Source organism: Rhodnius prolixus, unplaced genomic scaffold (assembly GCF_049639745.1).
Source record: "Rhodnius prolixus isolate KJV_2025 unplaced genomic scaffold, Rpr scaffold_7, whole genome shotgun sequence".
Taxonomy (NCBI): domain Eukaryota; kingdom Metazoa; phylum Arthropoda; class Insecta; order Hemiptera; family Reduviidae; genus Rhodnius; species Rhodnius prolixus.
In genome coordinates this window covers 1,610,409-1,625,873 of record NW_027411582.1, presented here as the reverse complement: position 1 = coordinate 1,625,873, position 15,465 = coordinate 1,610,409, and the positions used below count along the sequence as shown (strand labels likewise).

At 35.1% G+C, this 15,465-nt stretch overlaps 1 protein-coding gene across 3 annotated transcripts in view; it reads right to left on the bottom strand.

Annotated features, from left to right (window-relative positions):
- Positions 1-688: 688 nt before the first annotated feature.
- The window catches only part of LOC141446681 (uncharacterized), a 29,410-nt gene continuing 14,633 nt past the window's right edge, over positions 689-15,465 (bottom strand). The window contains exons 4-8 of one of the 3 annotated variants that reach the window (XM_074113333.1): positions 7,988-8,144; positions 7,752-7,901; positions 7,506-7,652; positions 6,493-6,654; positions 689-6,126 (exon numbers count right to left, since the gene is read on the bottom strand). In XM_074113333.1, coding sequence (XP_073969434.1) covers positions 5,537-6,126; positions 6,493-6,654; positions 7,506-7,652; positions 7,752-7,901; positions 7,988-8,144 — 1,206 coding nt within the window. In that variant the 3' untranslated portion in view covers positions 689-5,536. Of the gene's footprint in view, positions 6,655-7,505; positions 7,653-7,751; positions 7,902-7,987; positions 8,145-11,804; positions 12,128-15,465 lie in introns of those variants that run through there. The other 2 variants (XM_074113332.1, XM_074113331.1) reach the window with 2 other exon arrangements.

Genomic DNA, 15,465 nt, shown 5'->3' with positions numbered 1-15,465 from the left:
AAAAATTAAATAATGTTTAAAATTTTAATTTTCTTGGAATTATTTACTAATACTAGGATATTACATGATGGTTCCTTAGTCGCCTGTTACCTGTTCAAATATCAGTTTCAACTACAACTACCCGAATTTAGTCGTCAATCATCGGTATTCTTCGGCTAAGTTAATATTTAATTTCAACTGTTTTAGTAAAAGTGATTTCACTAATTACTTTACCTCTTGATTATTTGAGAGTTCATCGTTAGCGGACAGTCACTCCTTCAGTTAGATTTTAATAAAATTAGTTCAGTGAAATATATTTCAGAGAACCTATTGATTTTTTTCGATAAATCGACCAACTATTATCTGTAAACTGCTTAAAAAGTAGTGGATTATGAATTACAAAATTAGTATAGGTTATTTTATTTTTTGCTCACTTGGTATAGTTAGTGACGTAATTTTAAATACGATTTAACTCACTACAATTATCCGGAAACTATATTAAAACCTATTTCTCTTTTATTTGTGAGGCTGGAAAACATTCAGAGGTGAGTAGGATATTTTGCCACCTTCCAGAATCGCCCTGCAGAGATGGAATCGTTAATTGGCAAAACGTTAAACAAAGTTTATTGTACCAAAATGGGATTAAGCCCTCGTAGGAAGAGGACTGTATTAATGAAAGGGAAGCCTTAAAAATAAGCGAAAGACAAAATGAGAAAATCAACAATTATATTTCAAACAAAAGAAATAAGAATAAAATAAAAATGATATCTATTTATTACAATATTTCATTCCAACAAACAAAATATAATACTTTCTGTTTACGTAAAAAGGTATTAATAATTATAATAGCCAAAAAAAAATTTCATTACATAAAACAGTTGTTACAATTTTATTACTTTTGAAAGCTACACCTTATACTTTAGGATATCAAAGAAAGTACTATTGGTTTGACAAACTCTAATTAGCTTTCTGCTGTATTTGTGAAAAGTGCTAACATTTTCAATGTAGTTGTCTTTGAAACAACTTTGCTTTCAATAATGAGTTATAAATCTTGGATTACTTTTAGTTGGGATAATTTGGATGGACTTACGGCCGGAAAATGTTCGTACTTACCTAAATTAAGAAATATAAATTTTCTAAATCGAAAAAGAATCAAAGAAAAGAATTTAGTCTTTGGCATCACATTCAAATTAAATTTAATTTAAAAATTAGTGATATTTAAAAAACTGCAATTTAAAACAAAAAAATTATTCTACAATGGCTTAACCCAGCTGGACAACTTTCTTCAAATACGTATTGACATTTTTATTTCTAGGCTGAAAATCTTAGAGTGCTGCTTCAAATGGATTTGTTAGCGACGCGAGTATATATGCTTCTAAAAGGTTATTATAAGGACTTTAGCTGTACGATATTGGCATGATCTAATGTCATCTCCCTTCTAATCGCTTCAAAAAACAAATAAATAAAAAAATAACACCAGAGAATGAAGTATCTTAGTATCTTGCTGAGGTTTCTCAGAACCTGGAGAGAATCCTACAAGCAAGGGTTCAAATATTGAAAGTTTTTAAATAAAATGTTGACAGATAACGATATACAAAGGAGACGGCACGATTAAAATTCAATAGTGAAAAAATAATGGACAAATAAACACACAGCGTAGGTTTTAGACGAATTTTGTTGTTAACCTTACTTAATGTATTCTCAAAACTAAAAACTCCAAGCGGCAGCAATCGGATGTGTGCCCTCAGCTCACATTGACCCAAACTAGTAACCTAATTCTTAATAAACTAGCTCCTACTATCTCTTCTTCACATTTCCACAGAAAGGAATTGGAAGAAACTTAGGGAGAAGATTAGCAACTAGTCTGTAGGATAATACCCTTCAGTAAAACACCCATTTCACAAATTAATTTTAATAACAACATGGAAAATTTGAACTACATAACTTCACAAGAAACAATGACGCAAGAAACATTTATACTCGCAAACTTGAAAAGTAATGCTTTTCTTTAAAGATCCTTAAAATTTTGCGATGATGAAGTTATAATTATTATTATTTGCAAAGCTGTCCAGTTGTATTAAAATAAAAACGAACCTGTAAAAACTATAATTAAAATTTAAAATGTACTTTTAGAAAGTTACAATATACATATAACCAAAAGAAAGGAAGACGGTATCGATATTTTTATATACATAAATATATAAATTAATGCATAAATTTAGATAAATAATTTCCATCCCCCCCTTATTAGTTATGATTTTTTTGAAAAATTGAATGATAAATCAAAATTAAAGTAGCATTTTTTTTAAATATTTGAGTGACCCTGAATGGTTGTTTATATTTTAAAAATTTTCATTTTAATCGATCCACTTATCGAGACAAAAACTAAAAAAACTATCCATTAATCGATTTAATCGTTTAATATTTCAAATATGTTTCTACAAATTATAAATACCATAATAAAACAATACCTTCCATTTTAATTGTCTACATTTTTTTTTCTGTATATAAATGATATAAAAAATTTTTTCTTTTAAATTTTGTTTGGTTTTATAACCCTATACTATATAAAATTTCTTAGTATAAAAATCTAATACCCTATTCCAGGTACAAAAAACACCACTAATAATTTAGTCAGACTTCATTTTCTGTAATTGTTCATAATTATTATTTATACTTTTTTTTTTGTAATTATTTTATTGCACATCTAAATATTGGCCACTCATTTTTATTTTTTATGTTCAAATATGTACGTAAAATAAAGGTCACAAACATAAATTATAATATAGAAATATAACAATCATTGCACAATTTTGTATGGCTTTAAAAGATAAAAATAATTTTAAAAATGAAAAAATATATACATTACACTGTCATTAAATAAATTATGTGTAGATTTTACTCGCTAATCCGTCACTTGAAATGGATTAAAAGATACTGAAATCTAGTATCGCATATAACATTTTTAGCATGCTCTCACAAACATGCAGTTGATCTGCAGCGGAAAAATTTATCAATGCATCTGATTTGTTTAATGAATCAAGTTCATCATAAACTACATTTCAGTCTTGTCTGCACCAATTACAAATTAGTCCCCCAACAAGTGTTGCTCGAAACGTCAGGTTATACGGCCGAACTCAGAAGTAATCATTCTTGTGGATAAGCTCTGAACGCTGATGACACAAAGTATTGATTTGGAGTCCGTCACGGGTCGACTGTAAGATATTTGTCATCAGATCTTTCAAGGACCTCTCTCGGAACAATGTTAGTTCTTTCAATTGACATTGTGCTTTAAAGAGACTTCTCTACACTATGGACATATCCCATTTCTGTAGCAGTTTGTGAAACGGGATAGGAAAATACATCAATCTTTGGTTTTTTAACCAGCAGAAATCAGTTGGTGACAGTGACATCCATATGGTTTATGCGGATTAACGAGTTTTCTATAATTAAAATTTATCATTATAAACTCATTAATATATCCTCTCTCTAAATAAAGAGAAATATCTCTCATGAAAGGTAACTATGTTCTTGTATTCACATTTATTTAGATAAATATATGTACTGTAGGTTTAAAATTGACAATTTCTATGGTGCATACTTTACAAATAAAATAAATTTAAATATCTATACAAAAAATAAATAATAATGAACACATTGAGTATTTATTCTGTTTACTTGCTGTCATGCAATTTAATGTTTCTGTTATAATATTCATGAGATGCATACACTAACTCATCTAAAACACTATACAATATACATCCTATGTATATATATAACAACAGATATCTCCCTAAAAATACAAATATAAAAAGAACAATTATATAAATAATTTGGCTTTCCTTTCTAAAGAAATGTTCATGTTCCCATAATTTCATCAAATAAAACAAAGAATCCTACCATTTTTCAAATTACATTAAATAGAATATACACACATAGAATTTACCTACCACCAAATCTATTTTTTTATGTACACAAACTTATTTTAGCCAAAATTTAGGTACCATTCTAAGCGCTTTCATAATTTGAAAAGAAAAAAGAAATTTTAATGTTTAGTTTTTAGTAAAATGATTTGCGTTTTTATGTACACTATTTAAATTTGGAAAAATTTGACGAATTTTATTTAAACTGGTTCAACTTACATATTAGATCAGTAATCTAAGAATCAAAGATTACATGAAGGAGAAACAATTATAAGTCTCTCCCTTTAGAGAACAGCTAAACTTCAATCTCTCTTAGATACCTATCCTATTAAGTTTTTTGCTTGATCCGATAAACTCATCGATATTAATGAATAGTATCAATCGAATCACCTGTATGATATTTTAGACTTATCGATATATGTTAAAAATAATTGGTGATCAATAATAAAGTAATCAAATAAACGACTCTAGCTCAGTATTGACGGTAGGTAACACTCAACCCAATTGAATGAATACGTACACACAAAGTCTGGATTGGTGCCAAAAGCTATTGTTATAAGTACAAAAAGACTACAGCGACTACCGGCGGAAGTTTTGCCAGAAGACGGTCCTGGACTTCTGACTATGTCAGGGAAACTTTTAGAAAAAAAAAACAAAGGCATGGGAGGTGGGTGGCCAAAACCCACGTATCAGCGTTTTATTTGTATTCGGCTAAGCGGATCAAATATTTGTAATAATAAAAGAATGTCTGTATGCTTAAAACAGTTAATATTAATAATAATAATGGCGTATTAAAAATAACTTTTTTTGAACGTGAACTGGGATAATCCCTCTTTAAAAATCAGTCTAATTGAAAACTGATGTTTAATTATGTAACTATTGCACAAACATACTGGAGTAACTTCCAGGACCTGGAGCTTTTACCAAGTAAATATCGTCAAAATAAGGAGTAAAGAATGTTGCATAGTAATCAAGAAGAGGCTCAAAATGTCAGTAATTATATCGAAAAGGAAGAAATGTGATAGAAGCGCCCAGTTTCACTACATCGCTGGACCTTTTTATTTTACTTCAGAACGTGCTCGAAGCCATGCACCCACTCCTCGACCCAGATTGGTGGTCCTCACCGTAGCAAGACGCTTTGTAATAAATTCAGTAAAAAACAAATTCGTTTTTAAAAATAAGGTAAAAAAAAGCATCACTGGTTATAAAGCCTTTGGCAGGCGGTGATAATTTTAAACAGTGACTAGATCGATATTAAGATAAAATGAACGAATAAATATAAAAACAATCATTTAACCTAAAAATATTCAATATTCCTACGCCACTTATGGATATTCTTGGCCAGGCAACCATTAAAAATGCCAGGCGTAGGAATGCTGTAAAGGCTACCGTCTCAAATTTTAGATTATTATAAGAATTCAGAATATCCAGAAGTTTGGCCATAGTTTAAGCTTGAAGCATAAGAAAGAGACCGACATTCTCAATAAAAATCAAAACTACGTTAAAATTGACCAACTATGTTTTAGATTCACAATCTAAAAAACGAACACGGTGCTCTGTTCTAGGTAAACTAAGATAAAAAAAACTTGGAGAGTTTTAGGCCTTGATTAGGAACGTATTTCTAAATATAAGAACTAGTAGACAGTAGAATTTAGTTGCAGCTTCCATATTGAGATTGGCCTTTTGAACACGGTGACCTGGCCTCTTTCTTTGCCGCCAATGATGAACACACAAAAGGAAGTGTTCCGTTCGGCTCGGGTGGCGCTCATGGCTCTTCCTTTCTTATCTCGAAATGAAATCATCTCATTGTTATAAGAATTAAACGCCAATGGTAAACTTTTCGGCGGAATCGGCTTCAGTTCTATCAATTCTTGTCGACTATTACTTCTGCCAAGTGAATCCTCCAGTACACTATCTGGTGGACTATTCAACACCTGTACATATTCATTGTCCGACAAGATCTCCTTTATATCTGGACCCAAATAATTAGGGTTTGCAAAACTGTACGGGCCACCATCTTTCTTTTTGTCAGTAATTCTGTTCATAGTTTCCACGCTGGCATAATCTGACGTTTCATCGCAATTCTCTTCCGGTGTAGCAAGCGGATTGCCAAAACGAACGGAAGCAGATTTTGGAAATCCTTTACGTTTATTCTGAAGATGCTGCGGTACGGAGAAGTAATCCTGTCGGGTATTCGTTGTTGGCGGAGGAGCTACTTCGTCATCTAGATAAACAAGTTTGGCAGTCACTTCTACAGGTGTAAGAGTAGAGGCGGCTAAAGCAGAGAAATTAGGTACTGAAATGGGATCCCTAGGGATAGTGCATGGAGGTGTGGAATTCGTAGGTGATGTTATACATTTCGCAATTACATTATGACTTTGCGATTTCACCATCTCACTACAACCGATCAATGAAGTCTCTGAAATACTTTCATTACTACTCAACATTGAATAACTACATTTACTAGATTGGCCAAGCCTGGTTAAATTTAAATGGGACAATTTGGATATCTCTTTTAGAATGCTAAGATTGGAGGAAGTGGGTGTGTTGGTTGTGGGACGATGACTGCTAAAAGAAGAACGAGTTCTACCTTGCCGGTCCACTGAACCACCTCCACGGAATCTCTTGGGTGAAGATTTGCTCACACACGAGTTGTTCTGCAACAGCAGATCGGGTACCGTCAGCGCAACACTCTCAGATCTTGGCTGGGGTAGAATCCCATCTAATGTGATCTTTTCCCACGTTTCTGTAGCTGTAAATCAAGACAAAAATATTATTCAAAGTTCAGAAGCTGTGAAGGGATTCTGTGACTCTTAGTATTGTACAAAGAAGTTGGATATTAATACACAAAAAGCAAAATAAAACACATTGACATCCTTTTAAATTTCATTAATTTATAAAAGTGATAATTTAAAGTGATTCAAAATTGTTGGTATTGTTAGTTTAGGGCTTTCATGGAGGATTCTCAGTAAATAAATCTTCAATGGCCAAATACAATTTATTGCGATCAGAAACAATATTGAAATAAACACCAATAAAAGTGTCAGTAAAAAAGCCCTTTTGGTTGGTCATCAAACCAAAAGGGCTTTTTCGAAGCCAGCTTGCTTCAGTTATTTGTTATTCTCTTTTTTTAAAAGCTTCTCCATCAAATCAGTGATAGACAGTTTTGTCTGTAAAAGGAGAATATTGTCCAGAAGCCGGCCAGGCAGTCTGAAGGTCCATGGCCTCATTTATTGTATGAATATACATGTCTAATTTTGTGAAAGAAAATGTAATCTAGCAATCAGACAATCTAGGCTATCCTGTATGACAAAAATGAAACTGAAGAACCCAAGAAGACAATTAATATAAAGCAGATATATCAAGAGGGACCTAGTTTTCACCTGCAAGCTCTTTCCAGGTCTGCTAGTTAGGAGTACAGCAATGACTGACAAGAATTGGGTCCCTTTTATCGACCAGAGAGATTTGGGGTAAAACGCAGACCCCCGCAACAAGAAATTGCCACATGAATTACACGACATCCAGATGGGGGTGACATTAGATAAAAGCTGACGACCAGGAATCGGCCCCTATTGGGACAAAAGTTTCTTATAAATATCTTACCAAAATGAAATCTCCAGAGCTCATTGTTGGGTTGACCGGATCGTTCGCCTCCAAATACCAGCATGGAGCTGGGTAGTTTACAAACAGCATGGCTATGCAAAGCTCCAGGACTTACTTTACTCTTAACTTGTTGCCAAAGTTTGCGTACTTAAATAGAGAGAGAGAAAAAAAGTTTAATAATTAATATCCTTAAATAAAACAAAAAAAAAAACTGAAAATAAATAATAGATCGTTCATTATTTTTACCAGTATCAAATCTCCACAAGTCGGATCTCTCTTGAAGATCAGTCATACCGCCGTAGATCCAAATAGATCCATCATGTATGACCATGCTGTGTTTATGTCTGGCCGGTGGGCAAGTAGGACTTCCGGACAGCAGGTGCCAAGATTCAGTCTCTGAGATAACGGAATGAAAAACTATTAATTCTAATGGCCCAATCTAAAATTAACTTTCTTGATAACAACCCTTGTTTAGTACATACCAAAATGAAATACCCATAATTCATTGCAAGATCCTCTGAGATCTCTGTAACCACCGTAGATGACCATAGTGGAACGATGCACTAGTGCCGAATGTCCTCTACGACCTTTCGGAAGCATTGCGCCTCTGCTACCGCGAACTTTTCTCCAGTTGTTGTTCTAAACAAAACAAAATATAAATATATATAGAAAAAGTCAACTACTGGAGCTTATTAAATAATATTTTCAACCAGAAATATGTTTCGTCCTAATTATAATCATAGACAACTAAACTGCACAATAATTTCGACTTTATATGCTGAAAATTGGCGATCGATTTGAAATTTGTTGAAAGTTAAAAATGTTATCGATGATGGCCTTGTAATTTGTAAACAATGAACTTAGAAAAATTACAAGATTTTTTTAAAATATCAATATTAGTTTATTAATGCAATTAAATATGCTAATATTTTAGAGTTGCGTTTTATAGAACTTTAGGGAGATTAATCTAGATGTGAGAGAGAGTGCAAATGTTGTACTCCCAGGGGAACCCCCTGGGGGCGACACTTTGTTATGGGATCTGCGTTGTCCCCACGGTAATAACATGCTTTTAGCCAAGAACATCCCTCCCCCGGGGAGGTGTCATTTGATGTACTACTGAAATAATGCAATACCCCACTGGAGTTGACATTATCTCCTCTATTTCCCTAGCGATAGAGCTAAAGTTATCATTCAAGATTAGTTCTGAAATGATTATTTCTCTTAGTTACAAAACGCACAATAATTTATAATACTTTAAAGTTTTTGCAATCTGTCAGGTTTAATAAAGTAAGCAATTATTCGCCCCCTCCTAAACACTCTGGAATGAAATCTGGAGTGTATACTCACATGACTTCCTGTAGATTGTAGACTGTATTAAAAGGGAGGTTCCACCAGAAAGAGGAAGGAACGCAGGCAATCCAAAATGCCCATTGCTCCCCGCCCGCCCTTCATCTCATAAGAGATACCGGGGCTTTAAAACTAACAAATCCGGCTAAAAGTTGCCAGATTATGCTAACATAATAAACTAAGAAAGTAGCAACAGGACACTAGGGAGCATGGCGACTCAAGCGCTACAGTGCACTGGAATAAACCTAGAATGTTCTGGTAAATATTACCAGATGCCACAATCTCCGGTAGGGAGACATTTGACCTTCCGAAGACGGAGAAATCTAGTTTCAAAGTGCCGCACAGTCTCATTGGGGACTCACCACAGCCAGCGCCAATTGGCGAGACTGGGTAAGGCCGCATTTGGAAAGATGATACGCTAAATTCGCATGTCCACTCAACCAACCTGAACCAACTGGCCGGATCCGGGACCTGCTAAAACCAACTTTATAGCCGTTTTTGACAGGCCCAAGAATTACCTTAGCCTGACGGCAGTCAGCTCGAGATCTCCACCGCTTCCGATGTTCTTTCAAAATCCACTGTTCCACTTGTAACTACTATCCTCAAGGTTCTAATTCACCAATTTCCTTCAAATTCAGAACGTTTGAACCATATTTAATTCTTAATCACATCATACACTTGGCATGTTACAATGAAATATAAAACTTACTGAGAAGCCTGCCACGGGGATCTCTCTGGAATTAAAAGGATAAGACGCTTTTACTTATCAATTGAAAGCCAGAACAAATTGATAGCGAACAAGGACCTGTTCAGTTGGACAAGTGCGAATGGAATTCCTAATAGGTTATTAATGATTTCCACCCTCTCAGGAGGGGAAGGCAATTCTATTTGCTGCTCCCCTTGAGTGTGTTGAATTCTTTCTCTCGCTTCCCCTCACAGTTCCAGCACAGTTAACAGTACATCTATACAATGTGTAGAATCAAACTTTGTCTCACCCCACATCCCACCACCAACGGACAAACTGGATTTGTCAAGTTTGGGGGAGAAAACAGCTCAGCCAGAGAGGGGAGACCACAATCTGGAGGGAAGGTTTCCTTGGAAACATATGTTAGCAGCTTTCACAGCCTTCACTCAAATTCAATTGTGTTACATGTCGAGATTGGTTTTTCAGGCTACTTGTTTCTATTTAGATGGTGTTTACCCTAAATACTTTTTGTTCCCGCAGGATAATGTTATTTCTCGAAAATGTTGCTAGTTAAGGATAATAGATAGAACCTGGAAAAAAGGTGTAGAACAGATACGGGTTAAGTGGTAATTCTAGTTGACAGATTGTATCCTTATTTCAGCATCCTCTACTAGCAACTCACCGAAAAATTCAATTTGAACTACCTGGGCAATTATCGTTTTTGCGTTAAGATGGATCCAAGTTCACACATACTCAAACACTTAGAAACGAGTGATAGTCTCTCTCTCTCTCTCACTCACAACCAATTGCAAGAAATTACTTTTTGACGTGAATACGTCTTTAAATTTGCTACCATATGGAGGCAATCCAAAAAACCTAATGATAATAAAATCGGGGGATACAGTTTGGCATTATAGTTTTGAATCTATCGTCTACATCCAAAATTAAATTAGACCACTGGATAGCTAAAGGATCAAAGAATTCATTGCGATAAGCGAGGACTGTGACGCATCGCGCTTGCGGTGGGGGGGGGAAGCGCCGCCATTTTGAGATCATTTTGCTGCGTATCGAGATTTGCAATTAGTATAACTTTTAACTCGGAGAAGCTATGATGTTCGTTTAAGTTTTAATCGTCAGCTGTCTGTCACAATCTATCGACTGTATATAAAACATTAATGTAAAATAGTGACAGTGAATATAATAAGGTGTTAGAATAAAAAATATATCAAAAATATATAATGTCGGCCTATACGCGTCGAAAAGCCAAAACCAAATACAGAGATCGTATACGGTTGGAAAGGGCTTCTCAAGAACAATCGAATGGTATAATAAATAACCATATGACTGAGTCAAGCTGTGCCGGGAACGAAAAAAAGAATGAATGCGGCCGAGCGGATCAACGACGGTGTCCAGTTCATCTGCAGCTGGGGCGGTTGAAATTATGCAAGTGGATGATAAAATCGCTTCTACATCGACAACGGACTGTATAGGCATAGATTGTCTACAATTATGAAGACAAATTGGGCAGCAGCTAGTGCACGTTTCACTACGACGTTTGTCAACAATCCATTCGGACATACCTTTATTTTATATAAAAAAATATAACCCGTTACGTAAACGTATTCACGTACAACACACGGCCGTGTCCTTGACACAGCCACAGTATTATTTTTGCATTCTGGGAACATTATAACTAATTTTTCCGACGAAAACTCTGCAAATTTACAATACTTTTCTTTCTATAAAAGAGTAGGGAGTACGTAAAAATAAAATATTGCATTAAAATATATTTTTACGTACAAATACCAAGTTTAAAAAGAAAATACGTAAACTGGGAAAAGATTAAGTCGTGATCATTCTATCTGTAAACCTCTCTGAGTGCCAACCTACGGCACAGCGCGCGGTCCTTCAGACGCTTCAGCTTCTGCACACACTCACACTCACACGACCATTCACACAGGTAGGGGGGAGGAATAAGTCACAGTTAATTTGTTAGCTCTTTATTACCTAATGGCTTATTATTCTACATACACTCAATATTTACAAATTCTCTTACTATAACTGAATGTCCACAACATAAAAAAAAACCCTGATGTAACTTGAAATAATAACCAACAACTATAACGCAAAATAACTAAAAGCCAAACAAACTTAATTCCTTCTAACTAAAAAAATAGATACGTTAATTATTAATTGATACGAGTTAATGGCCGAACCCTAGTGAGGGTTAAGGGTAAACAGAGGGCTTAGTCTGGAGTCTGGCTCACCTCACGCAAATCGGGTAGAGATATAATTCTCAGCAACTTGTGGACTTAACTCGGCACTGGCTTCGCACCTTCTGCCTCCGTCACGCCTCCCCACCACTCACCAGGGTTCTTACCTTACTGCACTTTGTACTCACCTACTCTACATATTTATTATTTACGCTTATTATTATTATTATTGCGCACAACCAACACTTTACATATCTCTTACCAGCTTTTCCTAAATGTTTTTTTTTTACACCATTAGACATGCATTATTTATGTTGTTATAAGAAGAGCATTTACACATGTTCCATTTTATTTGAAGCCTTTTCATTAATAAAATAATGGAATCCTTTAAAAGAAAATTTAAAAAGACATATAAAATTCCTCGTTTAAGAATCCAAAACTATTATTAAAAAAATATGAGATGGTTAAAGTTCAAAGTTCTCTACCAACTTAAAGAGAAGTGGTTTAAAAAGAAGTGGCTACTAGCCAAACATCCTGGGAGGTCTTAGATCACACAGCTGGAACTCCTACAGACCAAACAAAGCACCAACGCAAACTCCATAAATAAATTAGAGGAACAATTAAGTTGCCACGACCTTTGTGGAGGAAACTTTCCACATTAATTTTCTAGACTGAAATATATTTTCTATTTTACCTCCAATCTGATACACAAACCTTTTGAAGGTATTAATCAAATTTTAATGATATAGTCTATATAATATTCCATACGGCTGGAGAAACAGTTATTGCACTATGTTTCGTTTCTGAGTTGTGCTAACTGATAGGTACACACTGGTCTATTTGTAAATTACACATTTGTTTGAACTGAAGGGATCACTAAGTGTAGTATTGTGGTTAAAAGTCACGTTTGCAATACTTCCACTTGAGAACAGTAAAACATAGTAAACAGGAAGTGAAAAGGGAGTTGGACGTCGATGTTGTTGGCATAGGTTTAACTTTTAATACAGGGTTGGTTCTTGTTAGTGCATTGTGGCAACAATACACACACTAGGGTTCAACAAGGCACATGTCAACAATATCAACGTAGTAGGAGAGCTCAGTTGACATAACCCGGCTACCATTAGCTCCAAGGGCAAACCACCCTTTCGATACTTTACTCGCTAGTATTCAGCCCTTGTGGCCTGTTCAATTTTTCCCTTGGGAGGATAGTACCTAATAATATTTTACAGAAAGATTCTGGGAAATCAGTTAGTGGACCCATAGTTTTATCTTCAAAGGATCTTCTTACATCTCACTAGTCTGGTAATGAGCCTATAAACGGGCGAACACTGGAGACCTGCATGTGCAACGAAATATGCTCTGGGTGCCAATGATCTTAATTGAAAAATTAAAAAAAAATATGACAATACACAAAAACTAAAAAAAAAAATTGGTTCAGTAAATGTTACTTCTAGGAGACTAATATTTTCTCTTAAAGGGTCTTAAAATGGATTTGTCCAAGGTTCCGTTAAGGGAATCTTATTTAGTGAATTTACAGAAATCGTCATTTTAATTTAAAATTCCAATAATTGACGTGCTGCACTCCACACTTATGGCGGCGATAGGCGTCTTCATTAAACATGCACCCTTCCTACTGGTTGCGTGACTAAGTCGTGTACGTATACCCAGGAGACCATGTTAATATTATGGGTGATTTAATTTCATCCAGGAATCCCCGGAAGAGAATAATAAAAGCTGCAGGGAACCATAAATAATATAGGAAAATTCAGAACACCCATTCTCGTAATTCATTGTAGTTTCATCTGAAGAAATGTACCAGTTCCTGTTGAAGATCCACTCCTGAAGGTAACAAAGAAAAAATAGGATTTGGCAGAGTTTTATTAGGGACTGGTATTGGATTATGTTTCTACTTTTTCTTCCTGACAGAGGTAGTACCAAGACCTACAAAGTAAAGTAAAGTAATCGCCTATTTTTTTCAGGCGGGGCTTAACGTCCAACTACCAATTAGGTGTCGTGGACGGAGGCGACTAGCAAACTTACTTTACTATAAATTTCTCATATTGAACATTAAATAAAATCCAATACTTAGAGATAGGGAATCGAACCCACTAAACCAACAATACATCTTAGCTTTGCGGATCTAGCCTATAACCGCCTAACATACTTTACTATAAATTCCTCATATTAACCATTAAATAAAATCCAAGGTCAAGACCGGGAATCGAACCCAGTACCACAATACATATTAGCTTTGCAGTTCTCGCCTCTAACCGCTCGGCTACCAAGATCTATAAAAAATTGTCTACAGTCTTTTTTGCATAAGTAATAAAAGTTTTTGTAATTCATTCAATGGAAAACGTATTTAAAATAAATAAATAACTCTTGAGACAGAACAAGATATCTGGAAAACAAAATACCCAGGAAAGCTTAGACATAATTTGAAAAATTGATCTCATGAAACTTTCTTCAAATTTTTGACATTTCTTTAAAAACAAATAAGAGTAAGAAACGAAGTAAGATATAGGTGGACATCATTTTAGGATTTATGTTTTTCAATGAATATGAATTTTTTTTCCATCCACGCACCTGCGGTTACCGTTATTATCGTTACCTCCAGGAATGACATTCAATAGCACTGTATTTTCACAATATTGTAAATCGGAATGAAGATCAACGTACTCTAAGTTTGTTGAGAAATTTTTGTAAGCTAAAAAACATGGAGGGTATGTACAAAAGTCTATTGGAAGCAAAAAACAAAAAAAGCTGTAGAAGTGCTAAATCCAAATGGAAAGGGATCTCCTTTATCACAGTATCAGAAAGACGCTAAAGTACCAGATGATACAGAGTTCTGAGAGTGTATTGTACAAGAGCAGCAGCGAGGGTGTCACACATGTAGCGCCAATAGAAAGTAATAACTACAACCAAAAAACAAGATTGTTGTGTGTGTGTAAAGGGGCGGGCGATATATTAAAAGGGGGGTGTAGCAATCAATGGTGAAACTTGGTACTGTGGAGATGTTTCCTAGATGGGTAGTAGGTTGCCGTGGTAACCCTCTCCAGATCTGCAGCACAGAATCTCACTGTGAGATAGGTGGGCTAAACAAGGCTAGGCTCCGCACACGCCGAGCGGCCAGGCTATGTGTTCCTGGCGTTACGTCTAATACAGGCTGGCTAAATACCTAATATATTTCCTTCATTAGAATCATCAGACTCTCGGCTAGATGATCACTCCTTGGAGACATTCACCGTCCAAATACCTCCCAATGTAACCTATTGAAATTTTTTAATCGATTTGGAACTCTCACTTATTCGTTAAGAGTTGGGTGTTTAACTATATCGATTTTCTTAATTATTATTAAGGTTCAATGATTTGCTACAAATTTAGTTAGTAAGTAATTAATGGGCCAGATATGATCGAAAAACAATTCTGATGTAGAAGGATCGACACTACCCGTTGGCAGCACTTTCTACCACCAAGTTCTAATTAGGAAAATACGAAGTCACTGGGCTGGTGATGGAGGATAATTAAGGATATTAGAAGATGTAAGAGTCTCTGTTAAAGTGGCGAGGGTTTTGTATGGCTGAAGCTTTAAACAAAGGAATGCCCGGAGCCCTATTTTGGAGTGTCTTAAGACTGCGGCCATTAAACTATGGGTGCAGACTAGGGTCTCAGGAGTGGTAGCTTGAAGGAGTTCATAACGGGGCTATTCGGCCAA